At 39.2% G+C, this 24,045-nt stretch overlaps 2 protein-coding genes across 3 annotated transcripts in view; both read left to right on the forward strand.

Moving 5' to 3' along the window:
- The first annotated feature begins 431 nt into the window (after positions 1–431).
- The window catches only part of Mrps6 (mitochondrial ribosomal protein S6), a 73,033-nt gene continuing 49,419 nt past the window's right edge, over positions 432–24,045 (forward strand). The window contains exons 1-2 of one of the 2 annotated variants that reach the window (XM_047565340.1): positions 5,826–5,851; positions 6,149–6,194. In XM_047565340.1, the coding sequence (XP_047421296.1) occupies positions 5,841–5,851; positions 6,149–6,194 (57 nt within the window). In that variant the 5' untranslated portion in view covers positions 5,826–5,840. Of the gene's footprint in view, positions 621–5,825; positions 5,852–6,148; positions 6,195–24,045 lie in introns of those variants that run through there. The other variant, XM_047565341.1, reaches the window with a different exon arrangement.
- Slc5a3 (solute carrier family 5 member 3) lies at positions 485–23,328 on the forward strand. The gene is made up of 2 exons (XM_047565339.1): positions 485–620; positions 20,573–23,328. Exon 2 carries the CDS (start codon positions 20,913–20,915, stop codon positions 23,067–23,069), a length of 2,157 nt encoding a protein of 718 aa, XP_047421295.1. The 5' UTR covers positions 485–620; positions 20,573–20,912; the 3' UTR covers positions 23,070–23,328.

The raw sequence follows: 24,045 nt of genomic DNA on the forward strand, positions 1-24,045 counted from the left end.
GGGGGCGAGGGGCGCGCGCAAGGACGAGGCCGCACCGCAGCGCACGCGCACAGCCCGCCCGCCCGCCGCCCAGGATGAGACGGAAGGCATGGAAAGTTCCAGCCGGTTCGAGAGCCGTAGGTAGAAGGCGCGGCGGCGGGGGCGGGGCCACGCGGGGGGCGGGGGCGAGCGGACTCGCGGCTTCGCGAGTCGCTCGGGACCGCGCCCAAGGGGGCCGCGCCCGCGCAGCAGCCGCGAGGACCGTGGGTCCCAGCCCGTGGGCACCGCGCGGAGCAGGGCTGTAGCGGGGGCGGCGGCGGCGGCGGCGGGCGGCGGGCGGCGGGCGGCGGGCGGGAGGGGCGGGAGGGGCGGGGTGCCGGCTGCGCGGGGGCGTGGCGCGCCGAGGGGGCGTGGCGCGCCGTCTGCGCAGCTGCCAGCGCCTTTAAGCCCGGGCTCGCGCGGCCGGAGCGTGCTTTCGCCGCCCGGGAGCCGTTCGGCCCAAGCGCCAGCACTTCCCCGCCAGGTCCCCCTCCAGGTCCCCGCCCCTCCGCGTCCCGGGACCCGGCTCGGTCCGGAGCCGCGCCTAGCGTTCGGGCATGCCCCGCTACGAGCTGGCTTTGATCCTGAAAGCCATGCAGCGGGTGAGTGACCTTCCCTCAGAGCCCGTGTTCCCGCGCGGGGACCCCGCCGCCGCTAGGCCGCCGTCCCCCGCGAGCCGGGGTGGCGGGACCGCGGGCCTCCCCGCGCGGCCCCGGGGAGGCCGGGGAGGGAGGGCGGCGGGCGTCCGCGCGGAGGGGGCGCGCGCAGGCCCGCTCGGCCCGGTCGCGTGCGCGCGGGAGGCGGGGGTGTGCCTGCGCGTGTGCGCGGCCGCGGGAGGGTCTGCCTGGCGCTCGGCCGGCCGGCGGGGCCGGGCGGCCCCTCGGTCCCGGCCCGCGGAGTCCAGTGGAAGGTCCGCGGGAGGACACGCGCGAGCGCCCGTCGTGAAGCTGCTTGTCGTCGGCCCCGCGCCTGCCCGGTCCCGCCTGCCGGCCGCCGCCGCAACGTCCGCGCTCAATAAAACGTTCTTCCAAAGCGTGTTTGTGCAGTTATCTACACCCCTCGCCTGTAATCGCTCTCACGCTAAAAAATCTTTTGACTTCTCTTTTTCTGACTTCAGCGACAGCCCTGCTGCGGGTGCCCTTAGCCCAGTTTCATTCATCCCAAGTTGTGGCCTTGCTTGCGTCTTCCGAAGATTCTTTCACCCCCACCCCCCGCTTTTGATTGATCTTGAGGTGGGGCTTTCAGGTTTGGAGGGATGATAAGCGAACCAGCAGCCCGTTCACTTCAGGTGATGGCGTGGCCGAGGACAGGGGCCGGCGGCCGGCGGAGGCAGCTCTTTCTTCGTCCTCTGTTCTGGGTCAGGCACTCCTCAAGTCGTCGCTGAAATCCCCATTCTTCCGAGAATTTGGTAATGTGTGGTGTATGCACTCCCCTCTCCCCAGCAGGTATAATAAAAAGTAAGAAGCGTTTTACCTGGTCTGCATTTTGGAAACAGCTTTCTACAGCGGCAGGGATGTGGACACATTTTATATTTGAATCGGGCTTTGGGTCATTTTCGGGGAGTAACTGTTAAACCGAGTTTAATTGAACCTGGGATCATCGTCTAGGCTGTATTGAAAAATTAACGATCACGGAGCGTGGGAAGATTGTTAGGAGGTATACTTAGCACATGGTCATCAGGGAAAGGACACCAGGGCCGCTTGATCAGGTCCAGAGAAGGCTGTTCAGGCGTGCCATTGTGTCCCCAGGCTTGGTCTTCAACACTTGGGATAAGTTAAGATTGTATTGTTTAGCCTCTTGATACCCCTCTGTCTTGGCTCATTACCAGAATATACAGCTTTAAAAGGAACAATGAAAAAAGAAAAAGACAAAATTATTAAAAAGGGAACATTTTTACTTATGTGGGGATTGAGCCCTAACTGTGCTTTTTAGGCAGTGCTACTGAACCTGGGAAATGTTGCTGAAATTCCTCCATTACCTTCCTTGTCTTAGGGATTTAGCAGGTTAGGTGATCACTCATGAGGCAGGGGGTATTTGCTCATTTTATAATTATTTTTGTTATTTCCATAATCACAGAGTGCTGGGGACTCGAACTCGGGCCTCCAGCATGAGAGGCAGGCACTCTAGGGGATGAGCTACATGGCCTTCTTATAATTATTTTTGAAATGAAGGTTTTGCACTCTGGTTAGCATGACTTCAAGTATGTTGGTTAAATGTATTTCCTTTACCATACTGCTTGTCTCTCCCCCCCCCCCCCCATCCAGGATTCACAATTCACAATTTCCAGGTGTGGAGCATAGTTTTTATTTGAGTTAGATAAGCCAAGTGTAGTGTATTTGGTTAAAATAATGATAAAATACCTCCCTTGAAATCTTTGTCTGAAGTCAGGGGGCAAAAACCCTTAGAAAGTAGATAATTTAGAACTCCCTGCAGGAGGAGGCATTAATGGCAGTAGATAAAGTGTTGTAACTATGTTGGAAGTTGTGTCCAGGGAATCCTTGACCTAAATAAACCAAGATTAAACAGTAACAAAAGCTTGTCACTTTTTTATTCAAAAAATTATCTCTGAGTTGGTTGTAAAGGTGTAAAATAAAGACTTAAAAGGTTTTAGACAATTTTGCTTGCTTTCCACTTTAGGAAAATTGGATTCTAACCATAGGGAGACTACTTGGAGGAAAATAACAGTAGGCTTATTTAATGTAAATTCTGCTGTGAGCTTGCACATCTTTAGCAGATTCTGGGGAAAACTCACCTCTAACCTGAGGCAGTTTGTGCTTCTGCTGCAGGAAGGCTGTTGCAGATCCTCAATTCTCAGTTGCATATCTTTTCATATTTTTAGATTCTGGGAAGTATATTTAACAGTGAGGTCCTTTAATATGTTGGTATTTTACCTTCCATCCTCCACATAATCCAATTATGTGTTTTAGAATTGAGGAAATATGTTAAGCAACTTTTGTAGCAGATAGGGGAGTTAACAGGCTATTTTTTTTCCCAGCCTTTTAGACTCCCAGAGCTGTTTTCCTGTTTCTTTTCTATGCCTAAAGAGCATTCCTCCTCTTTGGGGGATGTTAGTCACCCTCTTCACTCCTATTTTGTTTTATTTGATTTGTAGCTTGACTTCTTAAAATTGAGCCTAAAGTTTTTAAATAAAGATACTATGTTGAGAGTCTTAAAATATCTCTAATGTAGGAAAAGCCCTTGTGGGAGTTGCCATGGAAAGATATCAGGGTGTAGTCTATAGAAAAAGTACTTTTTTTTTTTTTTATTATATATGATTGTGTTAATCAGTCACTTAGAAGTTGCAATGCCATCTTTTTTTCTCGGTTTGCTGCTGTATTTCCAAGTTTTCATTCATATAAAAGTCTTCCCAAGAAATTTATTTGCAGGTACTTTTGAGCTTGAATTTTTTTAACGTGTGTGTATTAAAAGTTGTAATTTCTGTATTCTCCCTGCTTTTACTTTAGCAGAAAAAGTAGATAGAAGTGTAGATAAATTCTGAAATGTGCCACAGTGAAATAATAAATATTATAAAATCAGGGATTTGAAAGTGATGACAAATTTTTAAAAAGTAGTTGATTAGAACTATATTTATTCAAGAGTCTTCAGAGTAAAGATTTTTGGAAGTCCTGTCACCCCTATGTCACATAGCAGCAGAAGAGTTTTATTCACTTCTGGAAAAGACGGTATTCAAAGGCTTTAATATGGAAGGACATAGCTGCAGAGGAAAGACGAAGGCTGCAAATATCAGGCAGTCTCATCTCAATATGAGGAAGACCTTTTTTAACAACTGAAAAAGAGAAGGATTGTAAGATGGTGAGTGCTCTCTCTGCCTCTACCTTGTCTCCGTGAAATGGGAACTTCCAGGTGGATAGGAGAAGAAGGGGCTATGTGTTTTGGTGGGTGAGCTCTGAAACTCATTTCTGAGTCACTTCTCCTGAGTCTGGCAAAATGACTGATGCACTTTTTCATTTAGTAATTAGGTTTTTAAAATTGGTGTTTAATTTGAGTTAGGTAAAAGAGTGAATTGCCCATACATGAGTGATAAAAGCACATACCATGTCAGAGCCCAGAAAAACTGTAGAAAACTTTGTAGAACTATTTACACCTGGGATGGGTGTAAGGAGAGAAATTTTTAAGGAGAAAAATCTTTGCAGTACATAAAAATATTCTTTGGTTACTTAGTTTTGGAGCACTTTAATTATCGTGTCTTATTCTGTTGGCTGAGATGATCACAGTTGGCATACTTAAAGACTTGTGAAAGCCCTATGAAAATATTTTCCCTGAAATCATCTCATCATCACTCAGGAATTTTTATATGAGAATAGTTTAATAACTAGCTAATATTAATGAATGCGTGTACCATAAAATACTGTTTGTATCTTTTTGTATGTTTTTAAAATAGTAATAAAGTAGATAGCTACTTTGGAAATGTTCTTTTTCATTAAATAATTTTATGTTCAGTACTCCCATTTAGTTTTAATTTCATTGAAAAGATTGTTTTAAGATAACTCACCTGAAATAGTTTGTAGGTAGAGTTTTGTGATGTAATCTGAATTTAACCTTAGACCTGGTTTTATTTAGATATGGAAGTGAAGTGATAATTTAGTTTCTAAAATGTAGAAAACAGTAGGTTTTTTGGTTATGCAGTGAAGAAATTTTCTTGTTTCTCTTCACTTAAACCTTTTTGATTTGAAAACCTCAGTTTTGTGTTTATTCTAGAGTTGTATCCTACTTAGGATATTCTGGAATACCTACAAAACATTTACGTTCTAGATGTTTTCTGAAGGTATAGGGTGCTAACGTTGGACTGGCCAACCCCTATGTCATTGTAGCTTGGTTTGATTGACAACATTCTCTAACTAGGAAATAGCGAAAATTTCTGCTGTTGTTGGGAGACTTGACTTAAATTCATTTGGAAACATCTTTCAGATAACCATGTCTTTTTTTTTTTTTTTAATCCGTTTGGGCCCTTCCTCAGCAGCAGCTTAGCTTGTATTTTTAATAATTGCTTTGTGCTTTATCTGTTTGAAAACTATAGACAAGTTAAAGTAGTTTTTCAGTAGTGAAAGGTGTGAACTTGGTGGGCAATGTTATACTTTGATTTGGTATTAAAGTTTTCTTGGGTTACAGCTTATTGCCGCTGCAAGTGATTGAAGAAGGAGTCCTGTTCTGCCCCTGAGCTACAGCTAAGTTACAAGGAGTGGCTTGGGGGTAAGGAGTCCTTCCTCACCAGATATGGTTTGTATGTATGAAGACTGCAGAAGTTAACATTCTGCCCTAATTTTTTAAAAAGCTATTACTCATGACTTGCATATTCAACACTGACGTTTATAGGTTTTTAAAGTCTACGTTATGTCTAGTATTTTTTGCAGGCTGCTATTGAATCTTCTCACTTTTAAAAAAAATTATGTAAATCACCTTAAAAAATGTTCAAAAGCAATGAGGGCTAAAGTCTAAAGCAATGTTTTCCATTTGGTGCCATTACTCTGTTCATAGTATAGGTGTAGCTCAACTAAAAGAAATACAGAATACAGAAATTTGATTTAACATCACAGTGGAAGAAAAGGTAGAGGCATATTATAGAAAAGGTAGAATGGTTTATTATGTGATTATTCATATGAATATGTTTGCCATGTATAATTTTGCTAGTTTACATTACTGACTTTGTGTTAGAATTCATTTCTAATATTCTCATGAGTTTTATCTTTTTAAGATAAGGAGTACCTCCTTTAGTACTTATTTTAAGAAGGCAATGTTAAACCAACATGTATTAACACATAGTTGTCTCATATTTAGGGTGTCAAACTTAAGGAATTAGTCAAATGAAAATCTGGTAAGTTATCAATTTATCTGTAGGAAAATATGTGTTGAGAAGTTTGGAAAAGTATAGTCTTGTTGTTGCTCCTAACTTAAGAGTAGGGGCTGGTAGACTAACACAGAGGCCAGATCTGATCTGCCACCTGTATTTTTATGGACTGTAAGCTAAGAAAGGATTTTAGAGTTGAATAGTTGGGTGTGTGTGGGGGGGTGTTATTTATGACCATGTGGAAATTATATGGAATTCAAATTTCCTTGTCCATAGTATTGGAACATAACTCTGTTCCTTTGTTTGTTGTCTGGCCCTTTACAGGAGAAATTTGCTGGCTACTGATTTGTACATAACTGATACTAAATCGGTATGTACAAATTTCCAGATTCAGCATTTCTCTTGACTTTTTATGGTGCTATTTTCTGACATTCTCCTTTGATCCCTTCCTTTCCCTTTATGTACTGGTGCCATGTGGATGATTTGCTATATTCATAACAAGCTGACAACTCTGGCATTGCCTCTCTGTCTTCTGTGCTGGTCGTACCCTCCAGGATAGACATCCTTGGTGCTATACTCAGTGTGGTTCAAAACTTAGTGAGTTGCCTTCCCCAAAACTTGCCTGTTGGTGTTTATTGCTTCTCTGCCTTCTGTCATCTGGGACTCAACAAATCTACTTTTCATTTCTGAGATCTCAATCCCATGTAGTCTCCTCTCTGCCTTAGTTGAGCTGTTCATCTTTCTTTCTTGGACTTTGCAGTTTCTTAGTTGGTCACTTTAATTCTACCACTGAGGGGAGAAGAGTTAATACTTGCAGACACACTTATTGGAGTGCAAAATTGCTTGTTCTCGAGATACTTTAAAAGAATTAAACTTTTTAACCAGGAAATAGTAGGAAGTATTATATAGTGATGGATTTTTGATCTTTATACTAGTTGATTGTGTCAACATTGTTGCAAAATTACATCACCCATCTTTCTCAGACATTTTAAATGAAGTCTTACATCCATGACCACCTTTGATATGACTCTGACCTAAGAGATTAGGACAATTAATCTCAATTAATTGAGTTTCTTACATTCTTTATTCCATATACAAGTAAACAGCTGCTACAGTTCCCCTGCATATAAACCATTGTCTTTGATTTTCTTCGGTGCCTGTATCCCACTGCTTTTCTGGAATGCCTTCGCTTTCCACATCATTCCATCATCTCCATGAAAGCCTGCCTCAATAACTTTAACTTAATTGGTACCTTAAACAAATATCAAGGATTTGGACCATTAATAGTATAGAACATGACTTTTCTTTTGGTCACAGTTTTTGTCTTGTCACATGCTTCACTTTCTACTTTTAACAGTTAACTGCTAATTGGTGAATGTCTGTTATCTTCTTTGCTAGATAATACTTCTGAGGATCATGTTTATTTTCATTTCTGTCTTCTGCCTTGTTTTTGCATGTTAGATGCTCACTGAACTGCTTTGAGGAGGTTATGACTGATTTCTTTAGAACAATTATTTGATCTGATTCAGCATACTCACCTATGCCCATATGTTGCTTTTAAGTCAATGTATTTTCCATGGACTAAGTTGAGTTTGTATGCTTCCCAGAAGTTGGGCTGATTTCCAAGACTTTTGTGACAGATAATCTTGGTTTTGTACTTATTTGCAAACTGTGTGAACTGATGAAGTGAGTGGCAAACTGTTCCCTGAAAACCAAGCTGGATTCTTTGGAAAGACTTGAGAAAAGGTGAGAAAAGGTGAGTCATTGAAGTAATGACCGTAGAATTAGTTGTGACTGAAATGTTTAGGAGGAAAAGTGGTAATAGTCTAGGATTCTGTGTAGACTGCTTTATAAGGATCTCTTAAAACTTTCTACTTTAATGAGCCTGAAACTGTAAATTGTAGATGATGCCTTCATATAGGTGAGGCTTAGATCAAACAAGAAGGAACTTCAAACAGCAAGAACTTCAAATCTGCCATACTGTTCCCCAAAGGTTTTGGCCTCCATGTTAAGGTTGGTAGATAAATATACATTTTTGTGTTAAATAAATAAAATATTTAAGGTATGTATATATTTTAATTGGGTATGATTGGGTATGAAGACTTCTGCTTTAGTATGTGCTCTGATACTTTCGTTTTCTAAATGAGTAAAAGAACATGAGAATCCCAAATGAAGACACTGGTTGTGTTATGGTGGAATAAATGGAAGTGGCATTGGGAGAGCATCAGGAACTTCAGAGGCAGATAGACCTGTTTTTGGATTCTAGCACCTACTTCCTAGGGAACTGGACCATTTTGGACCCTCAGTTTCTTATCTGTTAAGTGGGGGTTATCCTTATACTGGAGAGCCTGTGAAAATAATGTAATGTGACCTTGGCGGTACTGGGTGGTTCAGTATGTATGTCATTAGAGTAGCTTTGTGATCTCAGGCAAGTTACTGAATTTCATTGCCTAGTTTTTCATTATTCCTTTACTGATGATACTTCAAAATATAAATTTATTATATGCAAAATGTATTTTACCATAATCCCACATTGACTCAAACCTGAAACATAGTTCTTGATCAGTTCATATTTGAATTTGATGGTGCTTACTGTTCCACTTCAGTCATTTATTGCAGTGTGTGGGACTGGTCTCATTAACTCTTTTCTATCTTCCTACTGCTAGAATTCTAGATTTTATAGGGATTGTGATTTTTATGATGCTGGCAAATAGTAGAACCATGGGCCAAATGAAATTTAATCTGGTGAGTCACATAGTTCTCATTTTATAATTTCCAATTTACTTGATTTAGATGACCTTTAAACTCCTTCAGCATTAATATTGACAAAGCTCATTTTTTAGTTGGTCAGTGGTTTACATTTGTTTATAGCAAGGCTTAGTAGCCACCTGTGGTGGCACATGCCTGTAATCCCAGCAGCTCAGGAGGCTGAGGCAGGAGGATCACAAGTTCAAAGCTAGCCTCAGCAAAAGCAAGGTGCTAAGCTAAGCAGCTCAGTGAAACCCTGTCTCTAAATAAAATGCAGAATAGGGCTGGGGATGTGGCTCAGTGGTTGAGTGCTCCTGAGTTTAACCCCAGTAAGGCATGCCCCCCACCCCCCTGCAAAACAAAACAGTGGGGCTTAGTAAATGGTAAGCTTGTTCAGTTCTTTAAAGTAATAGCAATCTCTGGTGTATGCCTGTCTTCCCAGCAACTCCTGAGGCTGAGGCAGGAGGATCACAAGTTTGAAGGCAACTTCAGAAACTCAGCAAAGACCTGCACAATTTAGTGAGACCCTGTCTCATAATAAATTAAAAACTGCTGGAGGTACGGCTCAATAGTAAAGTGTCCCTGGGTTCAATCTCCAGTACCCAACAAAACAAAAATAGTAATAGCAATTTCTAGTTTCCAACTGTGTGACATGTCTCCATTTAGGCTAAAGTATATGTAGAAGCCTCAGTGTTGCATATTACTGAAGTGGGACATGACTGTAAAAACTATCAAATTGGTATTCACCATCCTTTGAATGTCTGAGTGGTTATTTTAACTATGCATTAGTACAATTTGATTTGTACTCTTCATATTAAACTTTTAGATGTTTGAAATACTGCTTCTAGGCAAAGATAGATTTGTCTAGAAAATGGCATTTTTTTTTTTTTTTTATCCTCAGGGTTTATCTTGAAGTTTAGAATAGTTTATAATACCTGTGATCCTTGGAATATAGTACTACTGTGGGAAAAAAATAATTTAGGTACTTTCCTAAACAAGAATGTAAAATAAGGGGATGATAAATGTAAATTTTTTGTTTTATCATGTTTCTGTGGAAAAGAAATGAAGTTATTATTATCTCTATTAGCACTCTCTTTGTCCTTTTCCCTTCTTGGCTCTCACTTCACTTAACATCAGATTGGAAATTAAAAGTCTCAGATCCAGGTTGTTCTTAACATATCTTTTGGCCCATGGTTCAATTAAATTGTTTTGCCTCAGCCATTTTTACTGAGGCATTGCAGTGCCCCAGTTAGGGGAATCCTTTACTCCCTTTGGCAATACCTCAGTAGATAAGATCTTAAAAATGAAATTGCAAGTGAAAGTATAACTTAACAAAACTTTCTGCTGGAATCCTCAGTGTTCATAAATTGGCACTTAGCTGCTTTTGTTCCAGAATCTAGAATTCCTAATTTTTGTCATAGTTTAGACTTCAGTTTTTAAAACATCTTCTTTGACACCTAGCCTGGCTATGAAATGCTTTACTTTTGTTGAGTGAAGAAACAGTGCATCTCTCACAAGTCAGATTGCTTTGGATGTAGTTCCATTTGAGAACATTCTTCATGTGACCAGAAATGCAATGCTGTGCTTACTTGGGTTTCAGGTGCTGCAGCAAGGCTCCTGTGGAACAATGTGCAGTCATTGCTGTCCCCTGTGTCTGTCCTGTTTTGATTTGTATTCAGAAGCCCTATGTGTGAATTAGGAATGTAAAGCATCTGTTCAGTGCAGGTTTTGATTCACTTAAAGTGTTTTCTAATAGCGAACGAAAAGCTAAATATGAGGGTAGACTCTTTGGTAGACATTTTTTAGGATAGGTGTACTTAAGTTGTTCTGTGTTCTTTTTAAATTGCTTAACTCTGTTAACTAGATGACCTAGGGATAGGTTACTTTGAATGTCATTCTTTCGTTGGTGTGCTGCTTGCCATCTGTTTTATTGGTGGCCATGGGAAAGTGTTTGCATGAAGTATGTTATCTTGAAACTTTGACAGCCAAGTTTTCATCCCAGACAGTTGAAGCCAACAGATTCTGGTAGTAACATTGGCCTCACAGGAAAGCATTCTCATTGTGTGGACTAAATATAGTTTTTGTAAATACAGGTTGTGTATAGGAGAAAATGAAGAAAATAAATTTCTCCTGATATCATTTTCTTTGTTAAATATTTTGTCTAATTAGGATGTAATCCCTGGAAGATACTTGTAATTTTCAAGATCTCCTATTTTCTGACATCCGAGGAAAACACATTTTATGTCATCTATATCATCTACTTGTCTATCTGAAATATAAGAGGAAAGTCCAACTGTATTCAACACCATGCCCCTTTTTTTTATGTTAACTTCCTAGGTTCAATTCAGGGCATATTTTCTACCAATTCTGTTAAAATTACCTTATTTGTGGTGCCTCACCCCTGCCTGCCTTTTAAAATTTCTTGAAAAATCCTATATTCTCCAAACCTTGGAGAAAATTAGAAGGTTTTTAAAAATTTCCAGTCAAAATAATCTTTTCTAATTTCAAGATCTGTTTATGACTTGGCATCCTGAAAGAATCTGGTCTATCAGGAAGATGTTTGTGTTTACATTTTCTGCGTTAGTCACATGGGAAATGAGAAACTATTCAGTGTTGGTTCTAGGACAGTTTTTCTAGGAGCATAAAATTGGAACCAAGTAGTATGAGAACAAAAAACCTAAAGGTGGACCACAAAGTTGAATGAATCAGCTGTTTTACCTTATAAACCTTATAGTTAGTTAGGTTTAGAGGGAGGATATGAAAGTGGTGGTAATACCTAGTCTTAGTGATTGATTGAAGCAGGGGTTGTATATGTATGTGAATATTTAAGGTACATATTTGGCCCTCTTTTGAATCCTAAGTATCTTAATGGCTAGGTAGTATGATTTCTATTCCAAAATTTTTCATTTTTCCAAATGAAAAATTAAAGCAAAAAGGAATCTAGAGCCATGCAATTCAAAGTGACCCAGCCAGTATTCTAAGGAAGTCTCAGGGTAGTCATGTCTTTGAACATTGCATTTGTTGAAGTATAGTTGAAGTCCCTTTAAACTAAAGGAAATATTTCACATCTATTTTGAGTGTCTAGTAGGTGCTAGTGCTACCATGTGTTTGGGGAATATAGTGGTAAATAAGACAAAGGTCCAGTGAAGGAAACCAAAGTATAGGATAAAGGGACGAAATGAGGAAAGTTCCAGTTTAGTTAGTTAGGTTGTCTATCAATCAGTCATCTATCTTTATTTTTAAAGGTCTTCTGATAGCTATACCTGAAAGAATTGATAGGAAGTAGCAATTGTTTGTTGCTTAGTTTTTTTCCATAATCTGTCTTACTGATGTTGTATTGAGGTGCATGTTTTTCCCATCTTATAGAAGAAAAATTAGAGTCAGGCATATATAAAAGCACATAGTTTAATAACTCTCCATATTGTACTCATCACTCAGCTCCAATAGTCAGTCAACATTTTACCAGTATTACTGCATCTCCACACTGTTAAAAGAACAGTTCCATTAATACTTTTATGCTTTTTGCCTAGATCACGGATTGTTAGAATTTATCTGTATCATTTGAGAGTTAAAATCATCTTAACTGTGCCTTTCTTAGGAATAAGGGCTTTTCCCCCAATCACAACATAACTATTACACTCAGATAACATTGATAGAATAGAATAGTATTACAAAATATTCAGTTCATGTTGAAATTTAGTTATTCTAGTTTTTTTTTTTTTTTTTTTTTTAAGTTTTAAAGAATCCAATATTCAATCAAGGTTCATGCATTTAGTTGCTGTTTTTTCTCCTTTAGCAGTTCTAAAGCCTTTCCCATTAGTAACAGTGGACTTTAATACTTCTGAAAAAGGAAGTAAATATCTTGAACATTTCTAATGTTTGTGTTCTAAAATATTTTTCTGAAAGCAAATAACTCACCCTGTAAATTAAAATGCATCTAAACTGTTTCATCCTTCATAAGTATTTACTGAAATGTTAGAACAAAATAAATGCTTTATAATACCAAAAAATAAAAAATAAAAGATAGCACGAGGCCCTTGCTTAGATAAGGCCACCCAGTGTTGAAATTTCCACCCACCCCCGAACTATGAGTCAAATAAACTTCTATTTTGTACAAGTTAAAAAAAAAAAAAAGAAAGAAAAAAAGGTGGATTTGAAATGTCCAGGCCTAGTATTTCTGCAAAATTCCTCACTTAGGATTTGCCTGTAATTGCTTTCTCATGATTAGATATCAATTAAATTCCCACGACAGGAATGTTCATGGGGATGTCAATTTGTCCACTGTTGGGAGATGTTAAGCAGTTGATTGGTTGAGATAATATCCACCAGATTGTGCCATTGTAAACATTTCTTTTTTTCTTTTGTAATTAGCAATTTGTGAAGTGACAAATTTGAAACATTTTTTTTTTTCCCTCCAACAATCATCCGCTGACTTGAACATCTGGTGATTCTGAATTGGTTATTGTAGGAGTACTTTTAGCAAACACAGGTAGATAATTTCACATAAATATTTAGTGTATATCTCAAAGATAAGGACTTTTTAAAAACAAATCACAGCACCTTTATCACGCCTATCCATAACTTCTTAACATCTGGTAACTATGTTTAAATTCACTGACTTATCTCTCCACAGGTATTTCAGTCTGAATCTGAACCAGGTCACATATTTTCTTGATGGTCTCTTTCTAATAGCTTCCCCTACTTTTCTTTCTTCTCTGGATTTGGTTGATCATTTTTTGGTGTTTTATGTGTTACTCTATTCCAGGAATTGTCTGTAAACTGATAGGTAGAAATGTGACTAGCTTCAGGTTTTGTTTTTTTGTTTTACATGAATATTTCAGTGGTCCTTGAGAATAGCATCAAGTCAAGGTATATAGGCTAGGACTACCTTGTAGAGACAAGATTAATTCTTGTTGGGTATAGATATCCATCCATTTTGAAGTTCACCATCAACCTTGAATGTTTTAGCGTCCATGATAAATTACCTTAGGTTCATTATTGCACTAGAAGTTGCAAAATGATTTCTCATTGTATCATTTTTTTTTTTTTATGTATCAATTCATTGGGTTTTTTTCTGACTTATGTTTGGTTTTTTTTGGTGTCTTTTCCTAAAAATATAAAAAAGATACATTCTTCATCTTTACTCCAGAGAAGATGTTCTTGTACTTCAGTAATTCTTAAAGTGTCTTCAGTTTTCTCATCTTAATTGGGGATTAATTATGTCTGCCTTTTTGGTTTTTGTGAAGATTACAGGAGCTTGTATGTGTAAATTTAAAAATATTGATTGCACATAGTGTTTGGTAAATGCTGGTTTAAAGTAACTCTGAGGCTGAGTGTGTAGCTTAGTGATAGAGTGTTTGCCTAGCATGTTAGGCTCTGGATTCAATCACAGGTACCAAAATACTACTATTACTGCTACTACTACTACTACTACTACTACTACTAAACTAACTCAGTTCTGTGGAAGCGTTGAACTGAAGTGTAATGGAGAACTGGAACTGGAGAAGTTCTTCATGAGTTGCCATCAGCAGGAAGCTTAGATTTGTGTGGAATGAGCTGAGGGGAAGTTCTGACTGCCCACAGCAAACTGCCCTTTTGACTGGAAACAACCATCGACCGTGAGACAAGAAACACACACAGGGAAAATAGTAGTCAAAGCTAGAACACATTCCAAAATAAAGTTAATAACAATGAAGGAAGCAGGCCCCCGTTGTGGTGGGTAGGTAGAAGGGAGATAGTGGCTCTAGCTGCAAGTTTTTACTGCCTCATGGCCTACTGAGATTTTTATCTGAACAAAGAAAGGACTTCTTGGCTAGTCTGATATGTCTTTGTCATTTCACACGCCCTCAGTTCCATTAAGCTACTCTAGAGCATCTGAAATGTGCAAAATGGTATGTGGACTCTGAGCCTACATCCATGAACAGTAGAGACCAGAGTCTGTTCCCACAGGGAGTTTACATTCTGGCATGGAGGAGGCAGAATAAACATAAAAAGTTGGGTAGTATATTAGAAAGTGTTATAGAAAATAGAGCAGGAGAGGAGGAATTGAGATGACCAGGGACATCACTTGAGCAAAGGCCTCAAGGGAGAGCAGAGCAGGCCTTCTGGGAGAATGGGGTGCAGATGGTTGCCTGCATGGGAAATGGCCAGCCCCAGAGGCTTATTTGATACACTGTAATTGAAGGGGTGACTGGATTTTATCATGTGATGTTTGTAGTTTTAACTTTGTTTAACATTTGCAATATAGCCTCGAATATTTTCTTCTCAAGCACAACTTCTCAGAACATGCATGGTGTTGAGTGATCTTTTATCAACTAATATTGTTTCTTCCTCGGTAAAGAAGGGTCCACTTCTTTGAAGGTATTATTACATTGTGATTAAACTATTTACTACATCCTGGGGCAAGCTGCACAATCTCCCTTGTTTCATTTCTCACAGAGTGAGATGGTCATAATAATTGTCCTTATCTCATAATTGTTATGCACACAGAACTAAATTTAGATCTTACGTGGTGTTAGTGAGGACTTAGTTCAGTAAGGCCAGGTTTGCTGGTTTTTAAATCTCCATTTATAAGTCATTATCTTTGACAGATAGACTTTTATAAGTAGATAGTGCTGTTTGGATTCTTCCCACTACAGTTACACAGATGTTTAGTCATTGAGATTACGTGATATGCTATCACAGGCACTGTGTCTCTTATTTCATATTTTCATTTTTCTGTCAAAAAATAGGTTGTTGAAGTTTGCTCCGTATACATGAGCTGGTGTAATCCACATAAAAGTTAAAACCAGTGACAGTTTAACATTTGTTCCCCCCATATCCAAAACGTTTTATTTCTCTGAAACACTCAAAAAAAAAAAAAAAAAAAATCCATTGAGCCAACTTTCATATTGATAGAAGCAGGTTAAAGTGAATATAACTTAAGGGGTATATGAAGGAAATGACAAAATTTTTAAAATTCTGTAGGTGAATGTGATTTTATTTGATAAAAAGGTTTACTTAGAAATCATCTACTTCACAACCTCCCTTCACATGAAAACCTGGTCAAAGTAGAGGTATTCTGGTTGGTGGAGGTTTATGGGAGGATGCTGCTTCCCTTGCTCCCCTTCTCTTACTGTCATGATATGTGAGCAACTGGAAAGTCTCAGTGCAGTTAAAAACCATATGGGTCCAGTTAGGATTTCCTATTCTTAATGGTCTTTTAAAAACCTGAATAACCAGAGTCATCAGTATAATACAAATATTTTCTCAGATTTAAGGGCAAACTCCTTCACTGATTAGGGACTGTTACATAGTGCTATCTTCAGCTTCAGTTTTAATTTTAAATTGGCTGGAGTTCATGTCACTTGAATTAGGAAAACTTACTTTGGCTCTTAAGTGTCATTGGTAAAATCCTGTCATATCTGTGCTCCACATTTTTAAAGTAGTGAGAATTGAAGATTGTCCTGTGTGTGTGTATGCTTGGTACCAAGCAACATTAAGTATTCACTTGTGAATTTCCTTTGCTGAACTTTGACTCATGATGACAGACGTGAAAAGTCTGTGAAAAGTCCATAAAAATAAACTGGGGGAGTGGTGGTGGTTATCTTATTCAACCAAAGTGATATATAAGAGGAAGCTAATAGTTGATGAGGTGGTTGGAGTCTCTTTAAAATGTTGTGAAGAGAACTTGTTTAATATATTATTTCATTTATCTAGCTTTTAATATCTAGATAAGTTGTGGAGAGCCTAATATTCCTGGCACATAGTTGTAGTGTAATTTGAAAGGGCTTCATGCCTTCTGGTCCGTTCCAGTTGTGGCAAGTAAACTGACATTCACTGAGCCACTGGCCTCTTAACCCTGGGCAGTATTACAAGCTTTCTGTGTTATTCTGTGTTAAGCCATTAGAAGCTAGGCAGATGAGTCTGTTGAGGTTCTTGGAGTTGTTGCCTGAGATCCTGCAGTTAGGTTGTGACCTTTGGAACCTAGCTCTTTGAGGTTGACTCCTTTCTATTCTACTCTGCCACCTGCACATCTCTGGTAACCCACACCCACTTATTTTACAGAATCATGAAACCTGATGGTATTGAGAGCTGTATTCTGTGACTAGGGTGAAAGCAAGCCTCCAGTATGCCTATTTTTTTCATTGTTTTTGATAGGTTACACAAAGACAATTATTATTTAGGCATTTAGGTTTTGGAGATCTCTGTATGTTTATAACCCTTAGATTTCTAGTTGGTAGTATGAATATTTTTCATTTGATCAGTATAGGACCAGGTCTCATTAAGTCTACCATTAGTAGTGCTAAGCTGGTCTTGTTCAGATTCTCTTTGAGTATGTGCTCGTAAACTGACCCCAAAGCTAAATAGTGTTATTTGGTCACTTCTGGGGTCACCATATTCAACTCTGTTAGCCTACTTGTGTCAATGAATTTATTATGATGTGGATCCCTGACTGAGTTCAGGGATCATTTTCCTTGTTCCCTATTTGGTTTCTATGACAGATGAGTTTTCTTTTTAGATAGGGTGACCATACATCCTGAATTTTATAGATTGTTCCAGAATAATATCCTGGTTTGGTAGATAAATAACATGGTCACCTAGATGTCAGGAGAGAGAGGTGATCATTATAGCCGATTTATGTTTTTGGTAAGCATGTTTTAATTTCACTGAAGGAGTTTAATAGCTGATTTAAATTTGGTCATACATTTTTTTCTCTTTGTGGTTGAGCAAACACAACAGATACATATGCTTTCTCTTTTCAAAATTAATTCTTCAATTTATTTCATACAAATATCTTGACAATATCAACTGCATTCTAATTCTGTGCAAAACTATTAATAAAACATTACTTTTCTGAGAAGGAAGCCCTCTCTTTAGGTGAGAAATCTTTCAGAACACCTTTGTGTTTGAGGTTTGGCTAAATCTCATCATCACTAGGGTACATATACTGTAGAAACAATTCTTTTTAAAAAATGCTCTACCAAGGAACCAATCCACATTCTTTGCATAACTATACCTATTTTATTGGTTGTCCCACATTCTTACCTAGGAGATTTACCTGAATTGTGAACTGTGAAAAAAAGGAATAAATAAAACATGAAGCTTTTCATTTTTCTTTGTGTATTTTTCCAAAAAATAAAGGAACTTTGAAAAGTGTTCATTAAGTTTTTGTTGGAGTACAGTTTATTTCTTTAAAAGAAAAAACATAAAATTTGTATACTTTTCTTGGAACCATATTTAAGGAATGTGAAAATTATCTCCTGAAAGATTGAAATTTAAGTCTTGGATAATGTATTCATGACTGGAGTATGAAGTTGAGCTGCATTGATGATATAAAGTATTTTATTTTTTCTACAAACTAAGTTGACTATTTTGGGTTCTCTTTTTCCTTTCCCACTCTTTAGCAGGTGCTGATCTCTGGATGTATTTTCTTTGAACTGGAAAATCTCAAAACCTATCCGCAAGCTGGTGTGGTGTCCAGTGAGGGAACTATCAGCAGTGGCTTTTGAAGGGTTGAAGAGGCATAAGCAGAAAGTTGAACTTAGACTTGAACTTGCTTTTGATCACTCCTTGCTCCCTTACCTGTGAGCAGTACATATCTAGGGAAGTTAGGGGCCAGTCCTTGCATGAGGATTTCAACTGGTCTGAGCAGAGCATGGCTTAGTGCATAAATCATATTTGACAGCAAGGAACAGTGTTGATATTAACATTGCTTCCTAGTGATGGAAGAAGGAAGTGCTTGTTTTATTCCTCAGCACTTTGCTTCTGAACAAGTAAGCTGTTGCAGCAGCTATTGACAGACTCACCTACATCAAAACAAAAAGTGAATGGATGGGTTTCTCTCCCTTCTTTGGGAACTTGTGGTACTGTCAGCTGCTGCTACTGACCTCCATTGAACTAGGCTTACCTGTAAATGTTGAACAAGTGACCAGGAAGTGTTTTGGATGTTGGGTACCAGAGAGATCTTCATCAAAGGCAGGATTTCATAACTGCCAGTAATGCTTTCCATTGTAAATGAGGAAAAGTACCCTTTTAAATAACTTATGTTTGTCATAGGTTTTATTAAAAATTTAGGTGATAATTCCTAAATAATTTCACAGTATTTGTTGTTTACAAACTTAAACTTTTGGGGCTGGGGAAGGTGGTCATAAAGTATGACCGAACTTCAGGATCTGCAGGTATGAAATGATGCAATTTTTTTTTTTTTTTTGCGGTGCTGGGGATCGAACACAGGGCCTTGTGCTTGCAAGGCAAGCACTCTATCGACTGAGCTATCACCCCAGCCCCAGAGGCAGAATTTTTAATCAGGTTTCTTAGCATCATTATACTGCTTTGTGTTTAAAAAAGGGATAAAGATGGGATTGACTTTTGTTTTTTTTTTTTTTAATCTAGGCAGCTTTATGAATTAGACATAATAACCTAATTTGGTGGGGCATTAGTCTTTTTAGGCCTTGTGCCTAGCTGCTTTACATACTGGTGGGAAGTATTTTAAGTTTTTAGTACTGTTAGTGTTTCTGGTGTTTTTGTTTGGTTTTGTTTTTGGTGGTGGGAACTGAACCAAGGGGTGCTCTACTACTTAGTTGCATCCCCAGCCCTTTTTAAAATTTTTTTATTTTGAAACAGATTGCTGGCCTTGAACTTGCAATCCTTCTGCCTCAGCCTCCTGAGTATCTGGGATTTATAGGCGTGGGCCATCGTACCTGACTGTGGTCTGTTTTGAACAATTTGGAAAACAAGTATCATTTATGGGATTTAAGTTTACCATTGAATTTAAAAAGAAAATGCCTAAATTCATCATAAAGCAATAGTTTTTTCAAGCATGAAGAAATACTCTGATGTTGCTTCAGTAAAAGGAAGAAAGTTTAACATGGAGGTGTTAGGTTGAATGATAATGTTTTTCTTTAGTTAAAATATCTTTGAAGAATTAGAATTATTCTCTTTGCTAGGGGAAAACTACCAAACTCATAAAAGTGATTTAGGTGAATTTAAATGTCTGTTTTGCAGAATGGTTGTCTAAATCCAGGACTGACAAATATCAGAAGACTTATTGAAGATGATTTGTTTAATGATTAACATATGTGTTTTGTTCAGGTTTGGAAGATAAATAATGCAGTTATTCAGTCTTCCAGAAAACTTTTCTCCTCCCTCCTCCCCCTGCTTTTTATACCCTTCAACAGAAAGGCATTAAAAGGAAGAAATGCTTGAGTGCTCTACAAAACTAAACCTTGAGTGTGCCTTTATATGACTCAGAAGTTCTCTTGGAAATATTGCCTGAAGAAAAGAAAGGGAAGGAAATTACCTCTTGTAAAGTTCTTTTTATCTTCCAACTTCTCACTAGAGGAATGAATAAAATTGTAGGGTTGTTTTGTCAGTTGTTTATGTTTCCAGTTTTTTTCTGGGTGGAGTATCTTGTTTCCCTTTAGGTGTTTCAAGTTCCAGGTTATTATATGATAACTATATGCATTTTCAGTTGCACAAACTTGAGTAGTACTTGGTTTTCTGTGTTTAAATTCTCTGGAGGTAGATGCTCACCGCTAGCAAACACATTTGCTGTTCCATCTGGGACCCTAACTGGCCAAAAAGTTAGTCCCTAATGTTCTTGGGATTCACAGTATTTGAAGATTCTCTTTGGTGCCCTTATTGTAATAATTAGTACCCCTTTCTCTTTAGGGTGCTTTACAATTTTGATTCCTGTTCCAAGCTGATACTGCTACAATGAGACAAGAAAGAACAATATGCTACATAGTAACTTGCTGGAGAAGTCAGGCTGATTAGTTATGAGATTGATGAATTTTTGTTTTTAGTTCAAAATGATGAATATTCACACTGACTTTTAAGTATCAGCTGTGATAGTATAGACCAAACTTTGCTGTGGAACTAAAGTGTGTTTTTAAAGTTTTTTTTCTTTTGATAAAAAATGTCTTGTTGCGCCGTGTTTGCTCGACTGAAAGTTTCCTCATCCCTTGGTGAGACCCTCCTCTAATTCAATCTTTGTCTTTTGTCTTTGCTGCCTTGCAGGGTTGGTACAGTAGGCTTCACTAGACTTAGCTGCAACTCAGAATTTCTCCTCCAGCACCTGAGTAAATGCTGATGGTCTTGTGGAGTGTGGATTAAGAGTACGAGCTAAGTTCTCAAATCCCAATTAAGAAGCGGAGGAAAATTTAAACTGTCTCCTTCAAAGTTTATCACAACCACCACCATCAAGACAGCAAACCAAAGGACAAAGACTTTGACCTGCTGTGTTGCCCTGTATAGTCCAGTTCACGTATGGTTTGCAGACTTGGCTGAGGTTACTAATAAGTAAATAAAAAGCTGGACACTTCTGTCATTTGGACGCTTTTATTCACAAGTTACCAGAATGAGGGCTGTACTGGAGACAGCAGACATTGCCATAGTGGCCCTGTATTTTATCCTGGTCATGTGCATTGGTTTTTTTGCCATGTGGAAATCTAATAGAAGCACCGTGAGTGGATACTTCCTGGCGGGGCGCTCTATGACCTGGGTAGCAATTGGTGCCTCTCTGTTTGTGAGCAATATTGGGAGTGAGCACTTCATTGGGCTGGCAGGATCTGGAGCTGCAAGTGGATTTGCAGTGGGCGCATGGGAATTCAATGCCTTACTGCTTTTGCAACTTCTGGGATGGGTTTTCATCCCAATTTACATCCGGTCGGGGGTATACACCATGCCTGAATACTTGTCCAAGCGATTTGGTGGCCATAGGATTCAGGTCTATTTTGCAGCCTTGTCTCTGATTCTCTATATCTTCACCAAGCTCTCAGTGGATCTGTATTCAGGTGCCCTCTTTATCCAGGAGTCTTTGGGTTGGAACCTCTATGTGTCTGTCATCCTGCTCATTGGCATGACTGCTTTGCTGACTGTCACCGGAGGCCTTGTTGCAGTGATCTACACAGACACTCTGCAGGCTCTGCTCATGATTGTTGGGGCGCTCACACTTATGATTATTAGCATGATGGAGATTGGTGGGTTTGAGGAAGTTAAGAGAAGGTACATGTCGGCCTCACCTAATATTCCCTCCATCTTGTTGACATACAACCTTTCCAACACAAATTCTTGTAACGTCTCCCCTAAGAAAGAAGCCCTAAAAATGTTGCGGGATCCAACAGATGAAGATGTTCCATGGCCTGGATTCATTCTTGGGCAGACCCCAGCCTCAGTGTGGTACTGGTGTGCTGACCAAGTCATCGTACAGAGGGTCCTGGCAGCCAAAAATATTGCTCACGCCAAAGGCTCTACTCTTATGGCTGGCTTTTTGAAGCTTCTGCCAATGTTTATCATAGTTGTCCCAGGAATGATTTCCAGGATACTCTTTACTGATGATATAGCTTGCATCAACCCAGAGCACTGCATGCAAGTGTGTGGAAGCCGAGCTGGGTGCTCCAATATTGCTTACCCACGCCTGGTGATGAAGCTTGTTCCTGTGGGCCTTCGGGGCTTGATGATGGCTGTGATGATTGCAGCTCTAATGAGTGACTTGGACTCTATATTTAACAGTGCTAGTACTATATTCACTCTTGATGTGTACAAACTCATCCGCAAGAGTGCAAGCTCCCGGGAACTAATGATTGTGGGGAGGATATTTGTGGCTTTTATGGTGGTAATCAGCATAGCGTGGGTACCAATCATTGTGGAGATGCAAGGAGGCCAGATGTACCTTTACATTCAGGAGGTAGCAGATTACCTGACCCCCCCAGTGGCGGCCCTGTTCCTTTTGGCAATTTTCTGGAAGCGCTGCAATGAACAAGGGGCTTTCTATGGTGGAATGGCTGGCTTTGTTCTTGGAGCAGTCCGTTTGATACTGGCCTTTGCCTACCGTGCCCCAGAGTGTGACCAACCTGATAATAGACCAGGCTTCATCAAAGACATCCATTATATGTATGTGGCCACAGCATTATTTTGGGTCACAGGACTCATTACTGTAATTGTCAGCCTTCTCACACCACCTCCCACAAAGGAACAGATTCGCACCACCACCTTTTGGTCTAAGAAGAACCTGGTGACTAAGGAAAGCTGCTCTCAGAAAGATGAACCTTACAAAATGCAGGAGAAGAGCATTCTGCGATGCAATGAGAACAGCGAGGCCATCATCCATGTCATTCCCAATGGGAAATCTGAAGATAGTATTAAGGGCCTTCAGCCCGAAGATGTCAATCTTTTGGTGACCTGCAGAGAGGAGGGCAATCCTGTGGCTTCCTTGGGTCATTCAGAGGCAGAAACACCAGTAGATACTTATTCCAATGGGCAAGCGGCTCTCATGGGTGAGAAAGAGAGAGAGAAAGAAACGGAGGATGGAAACCGGTACTGGAAGTTCATAGACTGGTTTTGTGGCTTTAAAAGTAAGAGCATCAGCAAGAGGAGTCTCAGAGACTTGATGGAGGAGGAGGCTGTTTGTTTACAAATGTTAGAAGAGACTCCACAAGTTAAAGTCGTACTGAATATTGGACTTTTTGCTGTGTGTTCTCTTGGAATTTTCATGTTTGTTTATTTCTCCATATGAACTTAAGGCTATGATGAGACACTTAACTTAAGAAAATACTGGTCTTTGGAAAAAAAATTATGTAACTGTTGCATCTCTCAGGCATTGTTTACGCTGTAGGTTTTAGCCAAATTTTACTTAGCAGAAAATCATTTATTTGCAAGACTTTATTTTCCCAGAGATGGATTAAAGTAAATCTTCAACTTTTAAATGAAGCAAAACAGACTGAAAAGTTAAAAAAAAAAAAAAAAATGTGGTTTAAAAAATTTCCATACCAAAGTAAGGAGAGACCAATTATTCTCAGATATCTTAGAGCAGAATATATGTTAAGGTATCATGAATAAGGTATTGTCTGCACTGCCAAGTCTTGGTAGACCTTAATGCTGAAGTAGAAGATTTGCTCATTTCTAAGTTTTTTCTATCTCCGTAATTCGCACTACCATATAAAAAACAATAACTGAATTCTTACATGTTATATAATCAGTTATGTTCTGAAACTCTAATATGTGGTATGTATTTCAAGACAGGCTAGTTTGCCAGGTTCATTTTGTATGTGTGTGAGTCTGTGGATTCTGATTGCCAAAAGAGAGGAAGAATGTTATCCTGTAGGTATTTTTGGGCCACCTGTATGTGGAATGTTGGGGGGAAGGGTTGATCCAGTTCTTCCCCCCACCTGTTTTTCCCTGTGGTTTAAGGAACCACATAGAGATCGCCAAGTCTGTTTATAAAGTTACATATTAAAATTGTATTACTAAATGATTATGGGGGGGAAGTGAAATAAATGTTGCTGATGATCCCCATGTTTATTGACCAAATTAAGGTTGTTTTTGTATAGTTTTGAGAATTACCAGTTTCCAAGCAGTTTGATTAACTTATGTCAAGCAGATAATTAATCATACTCTATCAGATTTGACATTTTTTTTCCTTGTCATTTGGTAACATTCTTAATTAGATGAAAGCCCTCCGAAGTAGATTGATTTGGAAGATATGTCCAGTA

The sequence above is a fragment of the Sciurus carolinensis genome, chromosome 9 (assembly GCF_902686445.1).
Source record: "Sciurus carolinensis chromosome 9, mSciCar1.2, whole genome shotgun sequence".
NCBI classification, from domain to species: Eukaryota; Metazoa; Chordata; class Mammalia; order Rodentia; family Sciuridae; genus Sciurus; species Sciurus carolinensis.